Genomic DNA, 27105 nt, shown 5'->3' with positions numbered 1-27105 from the left:
TTTAATTTATCAAATAGAAAAAAGAAGATTGAGGGAAGAAGTTGGATACACCGGGAGGCATGGATAGACGGATGGATAGACGGATGGATAGACGGATGGATCGTTGTTGCCATGACAGTCCTTTTCATGGAACGGGAAACTAGAGAAAGAGAGATCCCAACTACTATATATATATTCAAATCCACGATCTTTCATTCAATATATTAGTACATGTACATATTATATTCTATATCATTTTACATTCTAACAACATTCTGACGTTTCGATATGTCAAGTAGTTTTTTTATTTACTGTAGTATTGAAAACTTCGTCGTATTTTATTTTTTCTATTGCCGTAAGGGTATATGTTAACGGGGATGATGGAACAAATAAGTTGATTGTCGTATAACAATGCGAGAAATAATTGACAAATATATATTTATTTCAAATACTCTAGAGTCTTGATATGAAAAAAGTTATGAAAAGAAAATTCCTTCTCTCGGACAAGCTAATAATAATTATTGTACAGATAATGAAATAATATTTAATGTTAAAGTATAATGGTATAAAATGAATTCACAGAAAGATCAATCGAATAAATCTCGAAGAAAAAGAGAGAAAGAGATGAAAGAATTTTCTTTCCTGCAGTTTCCGTGCAACGACCATCACAATCCAGGCTTTAAGGAACTATGAGCTTGAATATCGTTGGAAAAGCTTTAAAAGTGAGTGAGTGAGTAAACAAACAGTGAGTTTGTTTACCCTTCGGAGAACGTGGAGGAGAAGAGGAAAAGACTAGAGCAGGATGCTGCTCGGATGTCGGAACACTCCTTGATACTACTACTATCTTGTCTTTTCTCTCTCTCTCACTCTCTCTCTCACTCTCTCTCTCTCTCTCTCTCTCTCTCTCTCTCTCTTACTACTATTTCCTTTCTTTTTCTCTTTCTACCACCATGACCTATCCCATTTCATTCTTCTCTCCTTGATCTCCCGAGGATTCGTCGAGAAAAAACAACAAACCCGTCGGCGTCCCGCCAATCTGTTACAACCTTGAACACCGTTGCAAAATACCTGCTGCATTATCATGCATTTACACGACAAATCTTACGTAAATAAATGCATTTACTTTGACCTATCTCATTTTATTAAAATCATAAGACATATAACATTTATTAAATAAGGACAAATAATTCACGACGTGTTTGTAAAAATTTGTTTTATTATTTATTACAGAATGCATTCAAACGATACTAATATTTTCTTTATTATCTGAAATTATAATTTATAATATCAAGTAACTAAGATAATTTATGTCATATTTTTAAATCACTTTTCTACAAAACATTTTCTGAACGAATGCTTTATTACTTTTTCTTATAGGACAATAAAATACGCTTAATAAAGATCAAAGTTCTTTACTTTATAGTAAAAGAGATAAATAAATAACTTGATAGATAGATAGATAGATAGATAGATAGAGAAAATTCAAATGAGAGGATCGGAGGAACATCGTGTTTCTAGTTGGACGATTCGAATGTAGGAAAGTTCCTAACACTGAGTAGATCAAGATAGAGGAGAGTAGGTCTAGGAGCTGATGGAAATTCGTGTACCAACCCATCGACTACGACACGTTCATCGAGCTTAAAAGAGAGAGAGAGAGAGAGAGAGAGAGAGAGATAGATTGTCGTAACGTGTTTGCGATTAACAAGGCGCGTGAGCCCTGCAAATCGCTCGGGAAGGCAACGAGTCGACGTAATTATTTCAAGGCCACTGAACATGCGATCGAGCAAACCCTTCGCGACGGATCACACTCTGCTTCGGTGATCCTGAGGCGCCGATAATCCTCATCATATCTCTCTCTCTCATACTACCTTTCGTAAGATTCTTACTACACACGTTGTCCTTCCATCCATCCTTCCTTCCTTCCTTCCTTCCTTCCTTCCTCTCCTAGAACGATAGTTCTAACGACGATGATCGTTCAACACCATGCGCATCCGCATTATTCCGATTTACCTGCGAAGGAAGTCTACGCGAACGAGAATTCCTCCCGTCTAATCCTTTGAGACAAACTGTCGAACCTAATTCGACATATATATGTAGATATGTAATAATGTCTTCAACGCGTCATATTTAAAGATATTTATGGTACATTTATTATTGTAAAATTACTATTCGTTGGGTCAGTATTTCTATATAGAGTTTTCTTTTTTTGGGTTAAAAGTTATATTTAAAAAATACCAAACGAATAAATAGAAGCATTCTTTTTTGATAATTAACAGTCTATGAATTATTTAATGTTATCGTTAACTGGTCTAACATTTGATGTAATTCGATGGACCAAATGGTAAATCAATCTCGTAATCAGAAAATAATTGGCAAATCGTTTAATATTACAAATAGATTCGTTTTTAATTAGAATGTTACGGTATTGAAATATAGCTAATTCACATAGTGATTAAACATTGACGTTTAAATGTCTAACTTCGAACTATTTTGTTCATCGTACATTCGTTAGTATCCAATATCTAATTAATAAATAAATAAAAATTAGCAAGACCTTTTCTTAATTCAAAGTAATTCGCAATAATCCAACCAAAGTTTCGGATAAAATACTTATGTCGAATGAAAATACATCTAACGAAGTTGTAGTAATCTTTATCTTTCTCCTATAAAGCAACTTCTGAAATAAATACTATTTACAAGTCTGTTAGAGACAAACTACTATTCCATACGCGATAAATGTACCATAGATATTCTTGTGTTCGAAGCAAAATGATTGCGAACGATGACGAAATAAGACCGAGAGATAAGATGTGATAACGGTAGCAAGTAGATACATATTACGATCTTTATCGTCTTTTTGCTTTTTGGATTAACGAGTATTTCTTTCTTTCTCTTTCTCTCTCTTTCTATCTGTCTATCAGTCGTGAGTACGTGCCCCCTTCGATAACACGATCGATCGAGTTTACTTTCGATGATACGAACAATCCATATCGATTATCTACGTTCCATTACTTTTGAATTCGATCTAACAGGCCTATAAACACATTCCTAACTACTTTTTTTACGATTGTTAGTTTAATCTGATTTGTCACCACTCTCTTTTCTAATGATTAAAGTATCTATTACGTAAGTAATGTAATACTTGCATGTAACAGAATACAAACGGATTTGTTTCGTGATTGGATTCGTTCGAATACGATTAAGGCTCAATTTTATGCTATTTTTTTTTTGTCTATATCGATTTGACAAAGGAACGGTGCAAATATCTGACGTTAATAAAAATTCGGAAGCAAAAGAAACGATTGGCAACTATCGAATTTGTCTAATAAAAATGAAACAAGTGTGCCGAAGTTAAATGGAAAAACGATGAGATCGTGTTTCACGGTTTTACGAGGAACAAACGAAAAAAGTTGAGGGGAGGAAAAAAAATAGTAGGAAGATCCGATAGAACGAATAGAAAAAGGTTGACAGTATCATCATCGATGTATGCCAATCACCGAATGCAGAACCAGTATACCTCGATTGTCCATGATGAAATTACGCGGGTGGTGGTCGAGCGATGGCACGCAATGACGATGGTGTTGATGTCGCGTTATTGCGTGTTGTGTCTCGATTGAAAAAGGAAACAACTAAAAATAGACCGATAGATATATAGAGATAGAGAGAAAGCTGTCACGCGTTTTAACATTGGGGGTGCGCGCACGCGGCAGGGCATCAAACAAATGACTCTCCTCAATTTGGCACATTCAGCGTGTAGCTTGTTGCGTTCCCATTCATTCGGTACTTCATTCGGTGCTTCATTTCGTGCTACCTCATCATATACTGCCACTTTACATATTCCCCTTTCGTTGTTATTCCCTTTTCCTTTCCATCCAACCTTCGTGGAATAACTTCAATACGTGCATAAAAACTTTCATTCCCTGGTGGTGGTTACTAATATTCATCATTTTTTTCCCAAGTAATTTATTTTTAAGAAGATATTTACAAGCAATCGATTCGTTCACACAATTGATTTCTCCGATCGATTTTTTAGCATGACAATGAAAATTTTCTACAAGAAATATATTTGTATTATATTTCTTATATTATCGTGTTTGATTATAAGTAAAGAAAAATGTTAGTAACATGAGAATGATATTAGAATTCGCACGCGTTCGAAAATGTTAAGGGTGCCAAAAAGCAAAGATACCATTGGAATCATGTGTGCCGTTTTCTATTCCGTCTAAGGGGTTTATATATATATATCTATATATAATAAATATCTATATATATGGATACACACTTATTTAGCGTGTAAATACTCGAAGGACTCTGCCAGAAGAGCAACAAGTGCTCTTTTCTCCTATCAAAGCTTCCTCTGGTGGCTTACTACTAGCTTGCAAGCTCGCTTACTCGCTTATTCTTCGCTTGCTTGCGAGCTTTTACCTTACAAGAAGCTGTTCTTGATGTATCCTCGCGCGTGACGAGACGTCCGTTTTCCTCCTTTGGATTTCGATTTATATTCTTTTGATGCATGTGTGAGAAAGAAGATTGTTAAAACACCGTTAAATCTAACCACTTGTATCTCTACTATCTTTCTTTCTTTTTTTTTTTTCTTTCTTTATTTCTTTCTTTCTTTCTTGGCAATAAGCCTTAGGTTTTCTTTTATTTTTCATCCGTCTTTCTTGCTTTCTGTAATAGCAAACGCAGTATATAGATACTTCAGTTCTCTCCACAGTAGCGTAGAAAGGTATTATCCTTTTCTTCTATTCTTCCTTTTGTCCATTCTTTTTCTTCTTTCACGAAGGGTATACCTACTACTTGCGGTCGGTGCGAACCGAACGCGTGCCAACGATTCCAACAGGCTACTTTTCTAACAGGGAGATACCACCGAGATTCAACTCCTTTGGACACCCGCTGCGCGTTATCCGACTTTTACCCTTCTTCTTATTTCCGATTGTCCACGCGCGTCCATTTCCCTCTTTCTTTTTCTTTAACAAAATTCTTTTCTTCCTCGTTTAAACGAATATCCAAAGAAGATAACTCAATTGTTCGGGGTATACCGTAGCATTTATTATTCAAGATATTTTATTGAATGTAGACTCTGTAAAATAATTAACCCTTTCGCGGTGAACAGTGCCCTTTAGTGTCCAATTGTTATCAATATATGAACCGTTTATTTTGAAATATAATATAATAAATTTAATTTGTTTTTTTTTTTTCGGCTGCTTCGAGTTTAATTCATTTCTGAGCACTCCACTGCGAAAGGGTTAAAATATTACGTTAAATCGTATAATTTTGAACAAATTGAACATCAATGCTGTTTAAATGCGAGATCGAAGAAGAAAACCGAGCGTTAAGGGTTAAATGATAGGAACGGTAGAGAAGAACGTGTGAATCGACAAAGAGGGAAAAACGAAGAATCGTCCTCGTCCTCGTCGTCCTCGTCGTTAATTCTTCTAGAGGAAATCGCGTCTAGGAAAGTTTAAATTGCATTCGAGGGATCCATCGTGGCCCTGTCCGCAAAGACGCTTCTTCCCTCGCTCTACCCGTTAATTTCTATGGGAACAAGCAGGAAATGGGGAAGAGCAAGGGGGTAAGAGGGTAAGAAAGAAGAGAAAAGTCAGGCATATCCCTCCGAGTTAACTTTCTTCCTGATTGACGTTCGGTTATTGTCACATTTGCATAACTCGTCTCTCTCTCTCTCTCTCTTTCTACTCTTCTCTTTGGTTGCTGTCGCTTTCGCAGTAGCGTTTTAAGGACGACAAGCAAGAGACAAGAAGAAGAAGAAGAAGAAGAAGAAGATGAAGATGAAAAAGAAAGAGGAAGTGTGGTGGTCATGGTGTCGAGGGGAAAGTAAGAAGGAAGGAAGGAAGGAAGGAAGGAAACAAAGAAAGGGGATAGAGAGTGAACTGAGGGAGGAGAGGAGGGTGAGAGAGAGAAAGATAAGAGGACCGGAGAAGAATGCAGAAACGGTCGACGACGGTCGCCGCCGCGTGTCAAATCGAATTTGCCTCGTTTGCTCTGAACGTTGAGAGGAGGAGGAGGAGGTAACTGTAGGAGGGTGCAAAGCAAGAGAAAAAAAGATAGGAATAGAGAAACAGAGAGGGGTAGATATAAGTACTACGAGAGGAAGAAACGCGCGAGAGAAAGAGTGAGAGAATCTATTAGAATAATTTTTATGAATCTAATTTTAAATTCCGGCGAACGAAGTTACTTTACTGTCACGCTGTCGGGGCGACTCTTTATTAAGTAGCCCTCTTCTCTTTCTCTCTCCTTTGCTAGCAGAGGACGCACGACAGAGTCCTCTGTCTATTTCTTTCTTTTTTTCTTTCCCTCTTCTTTTTCCTAGTGTCTCAACTCGCGACCTGTCGCTCATTGGAAACGAATGATTTAAATAATTTCCCACCTAATTTCTTCGGTTGTCCGTTGACTACGCGACGCTGACTCTACTACACCCCCTGCAGCAGCAAAATTTCTGCAATTTTTTTATCTTTTTCCTACTTCTTTTTCTTACTCGAGAGAGAATAAATAAAAAAAAAAGAAAAAGGGCAGAAGTATTTTGTCGATAGTTTTGTTACGGCTTTTATCTTTAACGTAGGGAAAATAGTAAAATCGAGTAATTAATTAAATCGTGTTCTTCTGGGGTTTACCTGTAATACCTTGATCTTACAAAATTGCGTGTCTCTCGAACGATACACCTATGGCTTGTACAAGTTGATTATAGACGGATACTCGAATATGCAAATATGAAAAGGTATTAAAAAAAGAAAAGAAAGAAAAAAAAAAGGAAAAAACAGATAGGTAGAAAGAGAGAAAGAGAAGAGAGGAAAGGTCGAAGCTCGATAAACCGAGAGCGTCATAGTGAGGCGGCATAATAAGCGGAGCGTGGAATTCCATGGCGGATAGAAACTCGCGCACACGGGCGCGCACACGGGCGCACACACGGGCGCACACGCATAGACGCATAGTCGACGTCGTCCTATATTTGCAGGGCTTATTTTAGAAGCAAAGCTGAAGAAAAAGAAGGAGAAGGTGGTGAAAGAGGAAGAGGAGGAAGAGCAGGAGGAGGAGGAGGAAAAGGAGGAGGAGGAGGAGGAGGCGATAAGCGTGAAAAACGCGTTGGAGAGCGCACGCGTGAACAGAGCGCCTAGCTCGCGCGCACGCACGCGTGCAACGCACGCCCGACTGATGATGTCGTGTTCTCGCTATTGCAAGCTCTCGCTACTGCAAGCTCTCGCTAAGCTATAAACGGATTCTCCCGATACGATACGATACGATACGATACTATGCGATACTATGCGATCCACTCTCTACTCTCGCTCTATTGCCTTCTTATCGACTACGGGCCATTATTCACCAAGAACAAGAAATATTATTAGAATTTTAAACGAGTCTAGGCCTCCCCTTCCCCCTCTCACTCTCCCTCCTTTCTTCTTTCCTTCCCCACACCTATGCCGATCTTAAAAATAAGAGAGCTTGAAAATTATTCTAACGAGTTAATGAATAAAAAAAAAAAAAAAAGGAAGAAATATAATATGGTACAACACCTGTGTAATAAATCGTTATAAATCGTACCAACGTATGCATTAATTTCATAACACACACACACACACAGACACAGACCATGCGCGTGAACATTTGATATATATTTTTATGATTTATGGCTATGTTATTATTATTACTCGAAGAAGTAGAAGAAAAAAAATGTTGTTTTATCGAATATAACATTGTGTATTTGTATCGATAAATTGCAAGTATAGTCGAACGTTTACTATGTATGAACGAACACGAACAACGCTACGCGTTTCTGACGTTATACCTAAGCTACGTAAATGTTAAAAAGAAGATTAGAAATTCTAATCGGGTCCGGGAAACAACGACGACGACGACGACGACGACGACGACGACGAAGACGATGGTCTCGCACGCCTCTTTAATACGCACTTTGATTGGTCGCGTACTGACTTTGCTTATTCTTTTTCGATAATAAACGAAACGAACTCTCGCACTTGTGTTCGTTCGTTATCGTCCACCTTTACGGTATAAATTATTCCATTTGTTATAGGAATAAAACATTCTATATTTTTTTTTCTTGCCATCTCTCCCATAAGTATCTATATAAATAGTATATCGATATAATCATTTTTTCCATGGGTTATTCCAGTTACGAAAGTCCTGCCTCTATCTATTTTTCTCTCTCTCTCATTTATTTTTCTTTTTTTTTTTTTTTCCACTATAAATCATCGATCTATCTATCGCGACGGATATACATACCTGCTGCTTACATTATCAAACACTTTCCTATATGTGTAAAGAAACATTCTATCGCATATATAACTATAGAATTATACAAAAAGAATCTCCCCTTTGTTCGTTAAAATATAATTATAATAATTTTGCATAAATAAAAGAAGAAGAAGAAGAAGAAAAAAAATAAAAAGAAAAATATCTACACAGTGTCCACTTTCATTGTTCTTTTCAAAACGATCTGATCAAGGTCGGATATATAGAACATGCATAGGTACACACACACATGTACATTCGTATAACGTAGAAATGATACACCCTAGAGAATTGTTAACCTACATATAAAAAATACTCTATAGTTATATAGATAGATAGATAGATATCGCGAACAAAACTCGTATCAGATAATTGAGATGCAAGCAATTTTCCAACCGATTCGTATCGGTTTCTTTTTCTATTCATTTTTTTTTCCCAACGTAGAAGAAACAACTGTCATCATTTTGGTAGAATATCGTGCGTGGCACCTTGGCCTACGCACTATGCGTGCTTGCAGTAATTTTCCTAACGTTGTCCCTCCCCCCATGAACCCCTCTCCATCTTCCTTATCCCCCTTCCTAACCAACCATTCGTTTGCTACGACTTTATTCGTAAACCAAGGCGAACTTCATAAGTATTCTTCTTGTTCTTCTTTCTCCTCCTCTCCTCCTCCTCATCCTCCTCCTCCTCCTCCTCCTCCTCTTTGTTTCCTCTTCATCTTTCATTTTTTCTTCTTATTTTTCCCTCTCATCCGATTCCCCTGTATGTGTATTTTCGTGCTGCACGTGACGTATCACAAGAGCGAACGTTCGCTAGCTCGCATAAGTGCGCACGCATCGATTCACGATGAGAGGAAAACGATAGCGCGATATGCCGAGATCAAAAGATACTCATTTCACGATTATTCTTATCCCTTTTTTTAATACTCTTATCGATAACAATTGATTGTCATCGTTAAAACAAATATTACAGGGAATTACACAGAATGATCACGTCAAAATCATCTCTTTCTTATGTGCCCCCTTTTTCTCTCTCTCTCTCTCTCTCTCTCTCTCTCTCTCTCTCTCTCTATCTCTATCTTCTGATTATAGAAAGAAAAAGTATTAAAAAAAAAGAAAAAACGTTATTGAAGAATTTATTCGTAAAGTTCGAGTCTTAAAATATTGCGATAAAGTATAATATGAATTTATTTCTTTCTCTCTGTGTCAATAAATTATTATTCCAAAAAAAAAAATATTACAATATTAATTTTATTAAAATGATCTCTCACACGTATATTTACGTGTTTCCTTTTATGCCTACGGATCGTAAAAGATAACGAAAAATAAAATAAAAATAAAAATAAAATAAAATAAAATAAAATAAAATAAAATAAAATGAAATGAGTAGAAGGCTATACACTTATTCGTTCGGTTCGTTTAATATTTGTGCGAAATGCAATAAACGCAATAAATACACTAAGGCGCAAGTGTTTCCTTCTCTATCTCGCACACACGCATACTTATTCACTTTTGCTAACGTGCAATCACGTTCTCTGGGAGTTTGAAGGTTAAAGAATCGTCGATTTAACGTTTGTTATCTTCGGTGCGTTCGCACTTGCCATTCTCGTGCGCTATACTCTTCGCTATTTTATTGCTAATGCAAATCTCTGAGAACGGAGCTCTGGTATATTTGAATTTCGAAAGCGTTTTGGTTTTCATCGATCGCGCGCACGTTTACTACCACTACTACAACGACGTCGCAGTAGTATTGCGTAATCGTCACGATAAATTCTCAATCATTTAAATGCAGGATCTTTCTAACGAACACGCGTATTCATTTTTTACGTTAGATCCAAAACGCATATTACAACGTTACAGGTTTCAAATGATAAAGTGAACGAGAAACTAAGATAAGTATATAAATAAAAAGTCGAGAGGGAGAGAAAAAGAAAGAAAGAGATCAATGGGAACCCGTTAACTCGTCTCGTATATACGAAATAAAAAACTATGAACCCAATCGTTTCATTAACGAGGCGACCGAACGAATTAAGAACGTCGTCATCGTCGTCGTGTCGTCGTGTCGTCGTCTATGCCTACTACATGTATCAACCCAGACAAGAAAGACCTTTTCATTCTATCATCTTAATCCAACGAATATGAAACTTATGCGAGTGCTTGGCTATATAACATTTTTACGATCCAAAAGAAGTATTCGTTGTAATACCATACCAGTTCACTTTTCCATCTCTCTCTTTCTTTCTCAAAGTCGAGAAAATAAAAGAAAAAGGAGACGTGTTTCCGTATGCAAACGTATACGTGTATGTGAGTTATATATATATATATATGTTACTCGCGTTCACGTTCCGCGAGTAAGGAAAGAGAAACAGTAAAGTAGGCCAATGTATGTCAGCAGACAGATCTACACCGAGGAAGTGCGAGAGCGAGCACACGAGCGAACGATATTTCGTGTCACCCTCTTATTCTGGACGCATTTCGGCGCCACGTCATTCGCCAATATATTCCTACCGTTTCTTACTGTAGGAACACATATAAAATCGTTAATTTTCTCTTCCCCAGACGTTAATTTTCTCTACACCATCATCATTTCTTTCATTCTTTTTCTCTTTGAATTATTTTTCTTACACCTTTGTGTAATTTTCGCTATTTCCCAAGTCAAAGCGATCGGATGATTTTTCTTCGAGTTACAACTGCAGCCAATTTAAAAAATGTAGTTTTGAGAAAAACGCGTTCAAAGATACAATGATTGCTTTATAATCCCTGACCGACTACTCTTTGGAAGAAAAAAAAAATCAATTTTTACAAAATTTCACGCTAGGTGTGCCCCATAAACGTGCACGTAAATATATATGTATGCTTAGGTGTAAGAATGAAAATAGTATAGTCATCAATGAATTACTATCGAAGGAACGATCTCTAGGAAGGAGTACTGAAAGAAATAATGTTTCTCTTTCTCTGTCTTTAGTGGCCTACCTAATATGCACGCTACGTCAACTATCTCCTCCTCCTCCTCCTCCTCCTCCTCCTCCTCCTCCTCTTCCTCCTCCTTTTCTTTTTCTATTTGCTTGCTTTTTTCATCGACCATTGGACATCGCGACATTTCTATACTTTGGAATGCGTGTCCGGCGGCATTCCTTGTTAGCATTACGAAGGAATCGTCGAGGTCGTCTGGTTCGAGTACCACTCCCACAGACACGAGAAACAGCTACGGAAGCTACGACAAAACGTGACAAAAAGAATGAAAGAAAGAAAGAAAGAGAAAGTACGAATAGTCGTACGCGGTCGTTCAAAGACCAAAGAAAGAATCAACGACTGAAACTATTGTCATTCCGTTATAAAATCCCTCTAAATTGTCACCTCATCAACATTTCTTCAACCGATTGCAACGTAAAAAAAAGATTATTTTATTTGTTTCTTGTCTCGAATGAAAAGGAGAGAAAAAAAATGGATTAGAAATATATCGTATTTAATAGGAAAATCAGAGAAAATCTAAATTTAGGAGTTATAAAAGTGGATGAAAGCGGATGAAAGCTCATTAGCCAGAGAAACTTTTGGAATCGCGATCCGAAACGATTGTCTCCGTCTGTGTCGTAAAAGCATACGCTCGGATGAACACGATCAAACGTACCTATATTATACTTATACTTTCCGTACCATAGAAAGTTAATTGGCCATGACCAACGATCATCGTTATCACATTATAACAGTAGCGAGAGATCCCGTGAAAAATAATAACGGTGATTAAGTCTGCAACGACGCGTGGAGTTAGCCGATATACGTATATAACACATGAAAGAAGGAAAATTATAAGCTCAAGGTTAACGATAGATAGATAGATAGATAGATAGATAGATAGATAAATAGAACGATATACATTCGATCGGTACACCATTACCCGCTCACGTACGTAAATCAATTTTACTTATTATCTATCTATCCCTCGCGAATGGTCAAGATAATGACCATTTGTTGTAAAAATAACAACAAAATAAACGTTCCAGATAGAAATTACGAATAAAGGATTCGTTCCTTTCCTTTCCTTTCTTTTTTTTTCTATTTCATTTTGTCCTATTTAAAAATAAGAAATAATTATTCTGAAACAGCCTGTAGAAATGTAACCTATATGAAGAAGAACAGATTCTCGATAAACACAAGAAGCTCGTGGTCAAAATTCGAAACCGTAACGAAAATGTAGAAGAGATTGGCTCCTTTCCTGAGGGAAACTTCGGAGTGAGAATAAAAAGGGATGGAAAGAGGGATGGAAAGAGGGATGGAAAGAGGGATGGAAAGAGGGATGGAAAGAGGGAGGGTGAGAGAGTAGTTCGGAGGTGACTCGGCTGACAGGAGTTCCGAGCCCGGTTGAGGCAAGAAGTCCCTCTTCTATCCTTGTCCTTTTCTTTCTTTCTTTCATTCTTTCCTACTTTTTCCTTCTTTCCTACTTTTTCCTTTGCTCACTCCTTCACCCAACTTTATAATTCTTGCGACGCTTTTGGGGAATGAGATTGCCGGCGTGGTGGGCGGAAAAAGGAGGAGGAGGAGAGGGTTTAAGGTAGTCCGCTGGCGCCAGTGACGTCTGCCGAATAGATGCTGACTTTCAGACTCCTGCAGTTTCGTTTAAGTGTTTCCCTTTTCCTCTCTACGCTACTTCAGATTCCTTCGCGCACCTTTCTTATCATCATTCTACTACAATAAAATAGATTTTCCCTTTTTAGTTATCATCTAAAGATCACTCCAATTATTTTCGTACACGTTACACACAAACGCGTATACGCGTTAATATTTTTCCATTAATATTAGATATATTTATTATCGATAATTATATTTTCTTAAAAATTTGTTTAAACGCACGTCCACCCTTCTTCTTGTAACATACACGCGAGTTGTTGTAATCTGTATACAAAATTACGAAAGAAAATTACGAACGAAAGAGATAGAGAAATGGTGGAGAGATGAAGGGGTGCGGGATGGTCGTGGTTGTGGTGGTGGTGGTGGTGGTGGAACGGGGGTAAAACGTAGCGAAAAAAAAAAAAATATCTTGTCGCGTATGTATCTACGCGGAATAAATTGTTGAAATATGCCGGGGGCAGTAATATACCCGCCGAACACATAACGCACAGGGCCAATATTTTTTTTTACTACGTCTACCAACCAGTAAAAAATATAATATTTTCCTAAAAGCTAATATCTATATCCCGGGCCGATATCGTTCTGTGTAAATAACGTCTGACTCGTAGAAAAGTTTGCCGGGCTGGAGGGAGAGGGGAGGAAGTGTATAGGCACTAATTTAACGCGAATCAACGAAGCGATTTTTCTCGCTTCGAATTCGTTGCTACTTAAGTATTATACATAAATACACGTTGTAATAGGTTTTCAAACGAGGCGTCCTGCGAAAAGCACTTCAACATTGTTGCATCCGCGTGTTTCTTGTGTAAAAGATATCAAATAAATCAGCGAGTTTTTTTTTCGTTTAACTCGTAGCTCTTTTAGCGAATGATATACCACACTTTGTATATACCACCTTGGTCAATTCAACATTATGCAATAAGAAAAAAGGGGAAAATTGGGGAAAAGCACGTAAAAAAAGTCTATTGTTATCGTTTCTTTGTTATCGATGACGATTTGAACGATAGCACATTGTCGAGAGATTTAGCGACACGTAATGCAAATGTTGATAATCCTTTATCTTCTCGCGTACTACTTTCTTTCTCCATTTTCATTTCCATTTGCATTGGGAAGCCGCGAGGTAGGTACCGTACCACCGAGTCGAGATGCCGAGGATAAAACCGTAATTACACGCGAAGCACAGGTCTACTTGTGTGTGTGTGTGTATACGGCAAAGATTAAAAGGAGCGAAGCGCGAATTATTTTAGCCGGAGGTTTCGTTACATGCGTTCCATACACCGACGAAACTCATTTTTGCGAAGAGGGACTGTCGTTCGTTCATTCGTTCGTTCATTCGTTCGTTCATTCATTCGTTCGTTCATTCGTTCGTTCGTTCATTCGTTTTCTCTACCTTTCTTTTATTCCCTACAAGCGATTGCGTAAAAAGGACTCTCCCTCTATCTTTCCTTCTCTTTTCCTTTCTCACCCACTTCCTCCCTCTCTTGGGTAACTTCTATCGCAAGTCTTGCAGAATAATTGCACTGAGCTTTTTCGAAAAAGGCAAAGGCCGTAACATTCCTGTTATCGTAATCAACGCGATACCAAATGACAAAAAGTATTCTCTCTCCGCGAATATGTAATAAACGTCGTGTTTAAGGGCTGCTGCTGCTGCTGCTGCTATCCTTGCCGTAGAAACGAATTCTGTAAAAAGGTAGTAACGATATCAAACGGTGTTACGTATGATATCTATTTTTATTGCATTTTTTTTCTCTTCGTTCTACCTCGCTTTCATAAAATTTCATCTAACGTATTTATTATCTGTATCTATATCAGTATTTTTAATTCTTTATTTAAAATATCAAAATTATTATTCTTCTCTTTCTCTCTCTACCCCTTTCTAAAAAAGAAGAACAAAATTGTAATTTCTTTCGGTTTAATAAACAATTCTCAGTATACGAATATCCACATGCTTCTCATCGATATTAACTATTATATAATATTTTGTTTATTATACATATATATATATATATATATATATATAGATAATATCAAGATACATAGATATATTTACGTCGATACGCAATAGAAAGAACGTGCGATATCTTTTGATTTCGAAGGATGAAACGTATGTGAGAGAATGATGAAAATAATTGGATAGATCTCGATCCCGCGCATTGAGCTCATGCTCAGCGAGAAATGCATACGTAGTGCACAAGTCAACAATGATATCGAACAAAACAGGTGGCAGTATGATATATAAATGTGACGGCACGTACGAACTGGTATACAAAACGGTGGTATAACTCTGACACGGTTTATTAAACACCGTTCGCGAGACCATTGTTATGGCTCGAAAGAGAGTGCAAATATTATTCTGCATGGACGCGACCGGCATTAAAGGGTATCTCCATCATACCTTTCGAATATATCGATTGTCGTTTGTCCGATGCTTGTCGAAAAATATATCGTTCGATTGGATATTTCCCGTATTATGTTTACGAAACGGAACCTAAGAAGACTTTTTTTTTCTCTTTTTTACCAGGAGTCGTCGAATCGTGAATGTTGATTTTTATTATTTGTTGTTAATAAAAACTAAATTCAATGGAAAATGTTATGGAAGACGATTGGATCGGCAAACAAGAAAAAAAACATCCTAAAAATAATTGAACAAAATATTTGTATTGAAAAATGTGAAAGATTTTTTCTTTTGTTTTTTTTTCTTTTTTTTCTTTTTTTTTTTTTTTGATAGAAAAATAAATATAATAAAAAAGTAACTCACCGAGTTGTCCCTCTGACATCCCGCAATAGTTATCCCACCCATCCGACGATGGAATTGGTAAGGACAAAGGTGGTGTCGAGGGCAGAGGGGTCCACTGCTAGTGAACCCAAGAAGGTGGTGCCGCGGGAGTCGCTGCATTGGTGCTCATGTAAACTCCCGCGGGTGCATTTCCGGTTGTCGTGACGACGCCATTGTTTTGAGTAACGAGACCATTTTGCCCGATATTGCTGTCGCTCACTTGAATCGCAGCAGTACCCATTACACCTTGTTGGAAATTGAAATCCAACGTTTCGTCCATCGACAATTCGTGATTTATTACCTATCATTAACAAAATACAATATTCTAATGCATTATTGATATTTAATCAACTAAATGAGTACTATAAAACAGTATATCAATTATTATCATTATTTTACTCCTATTGCTAATCATTTATTTCAGAATAAATATAAATAATGTGTAATATATGCGAAAAATGAACGAACCTCTTCGACGTTGCAATCAAATCCACCGTGCAACGTTTCGATGTTAATGTTGAGATCGTCGAGAAGAGCCGAGTTGTTTAGGGCACCCATTAATTGTCCCATCATTGTACTTGGTGTCGATTCGCATGACGTGGGGGTGTTCGGTGGACTCGAACCAGGTGGTCCATTTTGTGTTTGCTGTTGTTGCTGCTGCTGCTGCTGATGCTGCTGCTGCTGCTGTTGTTGCTGCTGCTGTTGCTGTTGTCGTTGTTGTTGTTGCTGCCGTTGTTGATTTTGAATCATATATTGAATCGTTTGCTGTTGACTGGTACTGAGTGTCGTTGGGCTTGGTTCGCTTTGCTGATACGACGGTGACATTCCGGAAACTGGACTCAGGTTCTAAACGTTTCATACAAAACAATATTTACGTGATTCACATGCAAGACCATTCGATTAAAAATAAATACTGTTACGTACTATTAACAAATATTCGATAAAAAGTAGCTTAAATCATATATAGATGCAATTGTTAAAACAAATTGACTTTCTTTTCGATATACATAAGTCTACACAGCACTACGAATTTTGTATGTATTTTTCTAATGATTTTCAAACGTTTTTAATCCTTTGACTAATGTGCAAACATTAAGAAATATAAAATATATTTACCACCTGACAAGCGCAAGCTTGTAAACGATGTATCGGACAACTCTGTTGGTTTCTCGGCTGAGGCGTAGGTGGAAGTCCAAAAGATGCAGCGTTACGAAGTGCACTGGTGGTCCTTTGGTATTGTGTCTCGAAATAAGAAGGCGGTGGACCAGTTTGTTGCTGATGATTTGGGGGTGATGTCTGATACATTTGAAAGGACTCTAGTTTCATAGTTTCCGCGAGGCTACCAGCCAGGATCGTATCTGTATAACAAAAGTTAGATAAGGGTGGATCAAATCGATCAGTATCGATGCGTATGGTGATAACGTGAGAATACTTATCAATGGGAACTACAAACCTAATTGTTCCGGACTATAGGAAGATGCATAGGTTGGCGTCCAGTCTGGTTCCTCGAGGACGCGTCCAATCTGGCTTCCTGCCGGAATGGGACTCAATCGACCCGAAGAGGACGCGTTGCTCGATGTTCGAGGTCTTTATGGAGAAAGATATTCTTTTTATTTTAGGGTAAAAGTTGTTCTTTCGAAAAGGGTATCGTTATAAAGAAGCAAGTAAGTAGGTAGGTAGATAGAAAGGAAGGAAGGAAGGAAGGTATCGATCTATCGTTTCTTTTCGCCAATGTGTCTTACCGTAAGTCCGGTGAAAGTTGATATCCACTCGGATGAAGTGAACTGTCAGAGAAAAGGTCCAAACTCTCGCTGACGCTGCTACTTGGGCTTGGTGTAGCATCAGCTTGCAAAACTCCATTTCTCAATGCTTCGACCTTCTTCTTTACTCGGCCACGTCTTTTCTCAAATTTGCTCGTTTCCATCGACGTTGCTCTTTTTTTTTTATGTATTATATTTTTTTTATTACTATTGTATTAGCAGCGCAGATTTGTAACTTATATATCTCGAATATATTCATTTTTTCATATAGAAAATTAATAATGATCATTTATGATTAACTCACCTACGCCGAGGTGATTTTCCCGGCTTAGCGTCATGATTGATCATCCACCATGAACTCTTTCCAGTACCCTCGTTCTGTACTCGCATAAATTTGCAATGCAACGACAAATTGTGTCTTATGGAATTCTGAAAAAGAAATATCACTAATATACAATCTATTAATATATAAATCACGTATTAGATTTTTTTTGTAAATAAATCGCGACATGAAATCGGACCATATGTTCTCTCCTCTTTTACTAATCGTGCTCGAAGCAAACTTTGTTCTTTCTATCTGTTAATAGTATAGAAAAATAAAAGAAGAAAAAAAGGGAAAAAAGAAAAGAAATAAAACAGTAAAATACAGGAAGGACACACATGCGTATATCGAATATAGAAACGCAATTACTTTGTCAAAGGCACGAAACGGAATCGATTCGAAGGCAGAAATAGTAGTAGAAGAGTGAGAAAGAGAGATAAAAAGAGAAAGAATAAAAAGTAAGAGAGAAAGAAGAGAGAGAGAGAAAGAAGAGGGAGAGAGAAAGAGAGAGAGAGAGAGAGAGAGAGAGAGAGAGAGAGGTAACATTTTATCGGCTCGCCTAGTTCGTCCCTCGCTTTCTTCATTAGGCAAATTGAATCGGCTACGACTCGGGTACTCCATTCTCGAAAAATTTCCGAAAGCTTTCTGCCCTAATATGAAAGTATCACTGAGAAACTATAACAATTTCCTTTCGTTTCTCTTTCCTACGAATGATACACCCTGGTAAACGTACTACATTCGCGACTGTAAAGAGAACGAGAATTGCGACTATGAGAAAGAGAGACAGATAGATAGAGAAATTTCACAGCGAATCACGACAGCGATAACTAAGAATCACTTTTCTAACATCCATTTTCGGCATCGTAAACGCCTGTCTCTCCTCATACCATCCATCCATCCATCCGATTTTTCCCTATAATTCACCAAAGACGTTTATATTCTCTCGAAATGCTTAGCTGTTGCTAACATACATACCTACACGTGAATACACACATATATATATATATATATATATATATATATATATATATATATATATACGTTAAATAATATCAGGGAAAGNTCGCTTTCTTCATTAGGCAAATTGAATCGGCTACGACTCGGGTACTCCATTCTCGAAAAATTTCCGAAAGCTTTCTGCCCTAATATGAAAGTATCCCTTATATATATATATATATATATATATATATACGTTAAATAATATCAGGGAAAGTTAGATTATATTCTTAGACAATCGCGGAAGAAATAAATTGCTGATCGTTAATTTGGATATGAAAATTGAAGCAGGAGTTTTGCGAACTTGATCGAATCACCGAGCCACCACTGTTATCACCAATCTTCCTACATTACCACTATATACACAGATGTAAGAATAAAAAAAAAGAAACAGGTATGAGGGGGTTGGGAAGGAGGGGGTAGGAGAAAATCGTTGAAGAATTTATCGATCGAGAGTTACGCGAATTTACGATCGGTTCCTTCGTTTTCTTTAACCCTCCCCGAAATCTTTTTCGTCCTATTATATATGCATATGTACTATATATATATATATACATGTATGCGTACGTACATATGTATCTTTCTTTCTTTTTCTATTCTTATCAGGGGTAGCTTCTTTTCTTACTTTCCGAATGTATATAGAGTATAACGATAGAACCATTCCAGTCGTCATCCAGTTGCGAGAGTCACTATGTGATCGGGACTTTACAACCCCATCGTTTCCCCTGCATTTATCGGCGCTACGTTAGGAAGAAAATCTAGACGGTTTTGGCGCCACCATTCTGATTTTTACCTCCCTCTCTATCTCTATCTCTATCTCTATTTCTATCTCTATCTATCTTTCTTATACTGTTTAAGGTAACGACTACATTCAATTCTACTACGAGTGCAAGAAAGAAACAAATCATATGAATTCTAATGAAATTAATATTCTAAACTATTTATCGATAATATTCGCATAAATAATCGGGTTGTTAAAGTAACGTGTATTAAATGACCAATATAACTTAGATTTTTTCAAATCAAATTATTATTTCGATTGGCTCGTTCATCATACTTTTCATGTTTATCTAACGTTCAATCAAATTTATTGTTCATTTGTTTTTGTTTTTTCATCCAATCAAATCAAAACGGATAAATATTATCTCTCCAAATTATCTTACAAAATCAGTCGAATTTCTTTCGTATGGATTCGAAAGAAACTCTCGTAGTGGTGGTGGTGGTGGTTACCGATAAACTCTGGTACTTTCGTCAAAATCCCTATAAAATTCGCGGAAACGGTCGTCGAATGGGAAGGGTGGATAACGAGAGAGAGAGAGAGAGAGAAATAGATAGAGGGACCAAGTTATCACGGGGTTTCCAAACTGTATAACGCGCAATTTATGGTGCATACTTGTCCTTTTCCATTGTTCAGAAGAAGACGATAAGGGAGCGAGAGATCGTTGAACGTTCAACGTACGTACAAAAGTGCGAATAAGCTCGGTCCACGTCCGGACTTTTGTGAACTCCTTCCCTCCCACCCATCCCCTCACTCTCCCATATCTCTCTCTCTCTCTCTCTCTCTCTCTCTCTCTCATTCTCTTGTCTAGACTCTTCAGACACAACGGTACTTGCCCCGGAGGATGCTGACCAAGGCTCGTCGAAATGGTTTGGTTCAAGTATAAAGCGTGAAAGAGAGAGATAGAGATAGATAGATAGATAGATTGAGAGGGGGTGGGAGGGAGGTAGAAATAGAAAGCATTTAAACGCGTATCCTTTATCTAAATATTCTAACTTTATTATTATTTTTTAAAATTTCGTTCACACACACACACAAATATTGTTCATTTTTCTGTCACTATATGTACTATAATTCCATATAATATGATTTAATAATAATTGATTGTTCTTTCATTGGTATCTTTCACTTAGTTAACGTTACTCGATCGATATCGGTTTAAGAACGCGAAGAAAAATGGTAATTTCCTTCTTTTTATTCCTTCCTTTTACGTTTCATCGAAACTAGTAGACTCGTCATAGAGAATTCGCGATGTTCGAAAGAGCATTGGCTAACGGAGAACTCATGGCTTTGAATAATGGACGATGGTCGTTAGATGACTCGTGCACGAGAGCCTCAATTTTTAATACACATTACACACACGTATACACTATTCCATATAAGTAGGTACCTATCGAACCTAGGGATAAATCGAACAACGATCAGATGTGAATTCGATTGATCTTTCAAAGAAACTCATTTCTTTCTCTATACTTTTCTCTTTACTTTTCTCTTTTATGATTATATTAATAACCCTTTCTCATCTCCCTCCCTTTGTAACGCTATTTAATTCTTTTATATAATCGCATTAAAATATAATATTACGGATAAATTTCCCCTACAAAGTCATCACTGCGCATGAGCGGTTAAATAATTGCATAAAATAGATAAAAATACTAAAATCAGAACGTTTTAATCCTAAATTTTATTGATTAAATACATTATTACCTTTATACACATGCGCAACGTTTTGGAAGGGCATATAAACAATATTTAATAAAAGTAATTTGATAGAGAACAACGTCTTCATTGCAAAGGTGGATTTCAAAGGGGACGGTGCTCCGAACATATACTCAGTGTTTCTAAATTACAATACACATTTTTTTCGATTAATTTACAATTATTTTAATATTTTAATACACTCTCTTTATATTTCAGATTATTTAGACATATATATATATATTGATTTAAACATTACATATTTATTGACGTAGTTTTAATAGTTATTAATTTCGATCACAGCTGACAATCTAATATTTAAGTATATATTTTTTCAATCTTATTTATTTTGTTTCATTTCGAACATTAAAAAACAAATTTTGAGTTAAGGAGGGTTAAATGATTTCGAAGTATCGAAAGAGGAAGCAAATCTTGTACTATTATCGAGGGAACAAATAAGAACGAAAATAAAAAAATAAAAATAACCAAAACGGAAAGTGATGGCTCTATTTTCGTTTTTAACGGATGTGGCTTTAGTCTTGTCATAACTGGTAAACGCGAGCTTCTGTCTCCTACGAAGGAAACTACTAATTTTAAAATCATACACGGATTTTGCGGTTTGCCTTGAAGCACGTGTAGAAAAATTTTGTTTGTCATAGAAAACAGTAMAAAAAAAAAAAAAAGAAAAAAACAAAATGAATTACCATAGAACAATAATTTTCTACGATTTTTCTTCCTATAATTTATTTTCTTTTTACATTTCTACACAAATATGTTTCTATTAATTCTTGCGAATAAAAAAAAGGTTGTTCTTTAGAAAAAAGAATTTAATAAGTCTTTGGAGGTTTTTTTCCTTTTTTTTTTTTTTTGCAGTAAAAAAAGTATCGCAGCGAAACAATCAAACAAGACCATCCCAGTAATCCGTAGGAACATCTCGGTACACATTAATTCAATTTCATTGACAACGATGACAACGACGAGGTCAATTTCGTAAAAAGCATTTACCTAAGTAGGATCGAATACACGCGGGTAACAAAATTCTATACGCATATCATCCCACGCTTAAAACGACCACATACTACTCGTTTCATTCGATTTTCACGTTCCAATGGGCAAACAAACATTCAGTGTATACGTATAGTAACCGATAATAATTTCTCATTTAAATAATAATATCATTCGAATTTCTCGACACATCGCACGCGAATTCGCGCGATCATGTCAATATATTTTATGATAATTTGTAAAAAATATATTTGTTATACATATGCACCCAATAATCTCTACGTGGTCTGATCAAAGAAGTATTATATTAGTATTTAAAATAATAAATGAAAGAGAGTAACAAAAAAAGTAATATACAAATGTAGTAAAAGATAGAAAAAAGAAAAAGAAAGATATTGAGGGAAAGAGTTTATTTGGAAGATAGTGGGAAAGGTGACTCGGGTTAATTCGTTGAAGGGGGTAGAAGAGAAGATCGGAGACTACTATAAAACGAATTCCACTCGATTGGGAGCACTCAAATCAGAAATCCGGACTGGCAGCCAAACGTCGTGCTAAACCGGAAGCGAGACGGGGACGAGACGGAAGAAGGACAGACGACAGGAAGGTTAGGAAAAAGAAAGAATAAAATAGAGAAAGATAAAGAGAGATAGAGAGATAGAGAGAGAGAGAGAGAGAGAGAGAGAGAGAGAGAGAGAGAGAGTTAAGGGAGAAACAGTGAACGAGCCAACTTGCTAATCCCAATTTCCGATTCGCATAGGTATTTACGTTAACAACTTCGATCAATTTCCTTAACATTTTTCTTTAACTACACCGATCGTTGATTTTATTTTATATATATCGTCTTTTTCTAACTTCTTCTTTTTTTTTTTTTTTATCTATTTTAATCTATATGATTTGTCAAGACCTTTGCGTAATTTAAAAATAATTTCACGATGAAAAAAAATTGTAGAAATAAATGTTAGAAAAAATGTTCTTTATCTTTTTTCTCTTAACTTCTCATCCGCGCTATCAAATTTATATATGTTAGTCCAATAAAGTGTTTCGGAAACCATTGGAAAAACAGGAGTATAACTTCCGTCAGCGATACCGATCGTCTAAGTAAAAGAAGCGCTAGGAATTACAAATCTTTTCTCCAATCTTCTCTCTCTTTCTCTCTCTCTCTCTCTCTCTCTCTCTCTCTCTCTCTCTAATACTTTTTCTTTGAAAGATCTTCTAAGACGATTCGAAAAAGGGAAGAATTGTTGGGGGGGGGGGGAGATAAAGAAAGAAACGGTATATTTTAATCTCGCGGAAGCTGAACAATTTTCTATGTGGATGTTAGAATCCTATGATAGGAGTGTGCCGACGTTGTAATTGATTTCTTCATCGACATTGAGCAACATTTCGAAACGTTGCTTTTTTAGTCTCTTAATCGTAAAGAAGAAAATTCTCAAAGTATATATCATTACATAGGTACAGGGGAGATAATTGATATCTCTTTCTTTTTCTATCTTTTCACATTTAAATAATGATTATATTAGTATAAATATTATTTCAATATTATTTAGTTTAATCAATTTTTTTTATTTGATTAAGTTAATTAAAGGAATTAGGCAAATTTATTTAATTTATTATAATAATCTGTTTATCAAAAACATGTCTTGTTGATTTAAATAATAAGTTTATTTAGCCCATTGAATAAAATTTAAAAGGCTGCAGTATATACTGACTGTACAAAGGTTGCAAAAAATCAATAGTTTTTTAATTGAAAACTTGAATGAAAGAATTGATAAAATATAAACTGTCACTAAAGTCTCTAGTAATATAAATCTTTTCATTTGACAACGTTTTTGTGTTTTTTTTTTTTTTATATTCTAAGTGATCGATTAATACAAACGATTGTCAATATTTCAAAATTGACGATTAATATTATGAAAATATGATTCCGGGTGTATTTATCCTGAATTAATTTATAATCATGATGCAATTTAATAAACTGATCATGAGGATGCTATATGATTCGATATTGATATTTAATTATTTCTACAAAAAACACTGAACAAATAAATATATATATATATTTATAAAATACTTATCTCCGTTTATACATATTTGAACGATCAGGAGGAGGATATATTACATATACATATATGGTTTCAAATAAAACGATTCCAGCAGGAGTTAGTATAGAGAAGAGGAATATAAAAATGTTAGGAAATAAAGAAAGGATAAGTTAGGTAGCGTGGGCGAGAGATTTCGGTGGTTAATCCATTCTAAACGAAGAAGAAAGAGAAGGATGGTCTTTGGTAACGGTTAGGAAAATTCGAAGACGTTGGCCCAGGCGTCGCGACGCCGCGTGGGCGTCGAGAGCATCCATCATGGGTTCGCGTGAATTACCACTCCTCCGAAGCCAAGGGGTGGCTTGAGGTTGCCTTGGAAAGGAAAACCTTCCAAAGGAACGGGTTTTGAAAGGCGAGGGGTTGCGGGGGGCTTTTGGTGGTCGTCATTCTCAAAAAGGAAGGGAATAAGAATAAGAATAAGAAGAAGAAGAAGAAGAAGAAGAAGGGTGAAGGTGTCCGAGCTAGCTATTCGCCTTTCCACTTTTCCAGTTGTCTCGAAAACGACTACCACCCACTTTTCTCTTTCCTTTCCACCCACTTCCTTCGCTTCTTCTTCCTACTTCCTCGCTAACGCTCGAAATATCAGAACGATGATTTCTGACCCGTTCGAGTTACGTCTTTTATCGTTGGGAAAACTTTGAAACGCGGTTACAACCAAAACTCTAACATTTATGCATCGATCTCTTCGCAAAGATATCATAGATTTTTAAGAAACAAATTTCGTCCTATCTTTCTCTAACGCATATATTATATATATACATATATATGCATTATATATGCAGACGAAGATAAATGGGCTATCAATTTTTCTAATATCTAATTCTTTTTTCTTTTTTTTTATGAGAGGATCGTGAATATTTAAAATAATTGAAGAAAAAGATATAGAAAGTAATATCCTTAGGGGGTTACAGTGTCGAGGAAAGAGCAAAGCGATACTATGACGAATAATAGATATTATTCCATTGGATGATAGAGAGATCTCGGAAAAGTGTAAAATAAAGAAGAAGCATCTTTCTGTGGAATTGTCTGACGCGATAAATTCGGCTTATATTTTCCAAGGATGGAAAAGCATCGCGGCGACTTCCATGTCCTCATAACCGGCACAAATTGCGCAAAAATATCTGCGACGTATAAATTGCGGGCAAATCGGCGTAACTACGAGATAGAAAGATAGAGACAGAGATAGAAGTCTCGACGGTGCCGAGACTCCCGGATCTAATTTGAGCGAAAGCCTTTTCCACTGCTCCACCTCCTCCTCCTCCTCCTCCTATTCCTACTTATTCTCCTCTTCCTTCTTCTTCGTCTTCTTCATCGTCTTCTTCATATCCTCTTTTTCCGTGGATCGTATACAAAAGTGACGCGAGTGCCTTCGAATATTGCCCTTTAAAGTAAATTTGCTGTAAATTTTCTATAAATGCATCTGATCGATTCTCCTATTGGACGACCAAGAAAACTTTCCAAGTTTGAAACTTTTTTAAGGAAAGAACATTTGTGAAAATCTTTTAATTTAATTCTAACACTACATTTATCATCAATTATCAATTTTCCAAATAGTACAATTAATGCAATTCAAAATTTGGTGTATACTTTAAAATGAAAAATCACAAAATAGAATGGAGACACAGAATTTGGTTTAAAATTGTAGTGTGTATGATAATGTTGATAATAACTGTTGAAACAAAAACGCCCAGATCTAACGCTAACAAGTTTCATGCGATAAAGGTATCATAGAGAGTTAGAGAAATGATAAGAAAAGAAATCTCGAATTAATAAAAACCAACACGTGCCGATACACTCGTCTTCGCATTTCTGTCTAAAAAAAGAAAAAAAAAAAGAGGAATAGAATATAAATAATTTCAAGTGGAAGAATGAACGAACTAACGAAACTTTTGGATAACTTTGGTATTTCGCGACGACAATGATCGATTAACGATAGATCGATTGATCCCTCCATTGATCCATCGATCGATCGAACGGATAACGGAGAGAGAGAGAGAGAGAGAAAAAGAACAGGTGTATATGGTATATTATTACTCGGTTATTTATTATTTGTAGGCGTGGACAAGTTGTAAGGGTTTACATACACATACGTCCTGAAATCGATTGACGAGTATCCGATATACGAAACGGGATCGTAATCTGGTAAATCTAATCTCGGTAAGAGTGAAACTTTCCGCCGATAAAAAAAAGAAACTACCATTAGAAATAGTATGTACTGTAGCACGGTAATAATAATCTACCATTTATGAACTTGGATGACAGAAGAACACACGTAACATACACGTGGACTTGAATAATTTTGTTCAAAATCGATCATTAACACTAAGCCTAAAAATTAGCCCAAGTTCAATTATTTTTTTCTATAAAAATACTTGTTTTTATATAAAAGAATATATATATATATATATATTATTTTCATAATTATAAATAATATATTAAGACGACAGAAAATGTAGTAACAAGCGTAAACACGATCACAGTAGGCAAACCGATCGGATAAAGTCGAGTCGGTTGAACGAGCAATAAGACCCTGACACCATTGATAACAATTTCGTCTTTTCCTTTTCTTCCTCTTCTTCGCTTAATCTATATCCACTTGTCTTTCTTTATCTCTTTTTAACGGGGAAAAAAAAACCAAGTCCCTTATTATCTATATCATTCTTTATTTTTTTTTATTTTTTTCTTTCTTTCTCTATATGATACATTTGAAAAATATTATTCAAATTCTTCGGAAATATCAACACGTTGGAATGTGACGCATGTGTCACACGATCTATATATTTATGCATATGTGTAATTATGATA

At 36.2% G+C, this 27105-nt stretch overlaps 1 protein-coding gene across 3 annotated transcripts in view; it reads right to left on the bottom strand.

Annotated features, from left to right (window-relative positions):
- LOC106789772 (forkhead box protein O-like) overlaps positions 1 to 27105 on the bottom strand; it is an 89725-nt gene that overhangs the window by 11215 nt on the left and 51405 nt on the right. For 2 of the 3 annotated variants that reach the window (XM_014754251.1, XM_014754252.1), the window contains exons 3-8: positions 17707 to 17831; positions 17385 to 17576; positions 17096 to 17229; positions 16759 to 17000; positions 16111 to 16488; positions 15625 to 15943 (exon numbers count right to left, since the gene is read on the bottom strand). In XM_014754251.1, coding sequence (XP_014609737.1) covers positions 15722 to 15943; positions 16111 to 16488; positions 16759 to 17000; positions 17096 to 17229; positions 17385 to 17576; positions 17707 to 17831 — 1293 coding nt within the window. In that variant the 3' untranslated portion in view covers positions 15625 to 15721. The remainder of the gene's footprint in view (positions 1 to 15624; positions 15944 to 16110; positions 16489 to 16758; positions 17001 to 17095; positions 17230 to 17384; positions 17577 to 17706; positions 17832 to 27105) is intronic. The other variant, XM_014754253.1, reaches the window with a different exon arrangement.

Source organism: Polistes canadensis, unplaced genomic scaffold (genome assembly GCF_001313835.1).
Source record: "Polistes canadensis isolate GaletaPanama2010 unplaced genomic scaffold, ASM131383v1 scaffold_203, whole genome shotgun sequence".
Lineage (NCBI taxonomy): Eukaryota > Metazoa > Arthropoda > Insecta > Hymenoptera > Vespidae > Polistes > Polistes canadensis.
The sequence above is the reverse complement of the archived record's forward strand: the minus strand, read 5'-3'. Positions and strand labels throughout refer to the sequence as shown.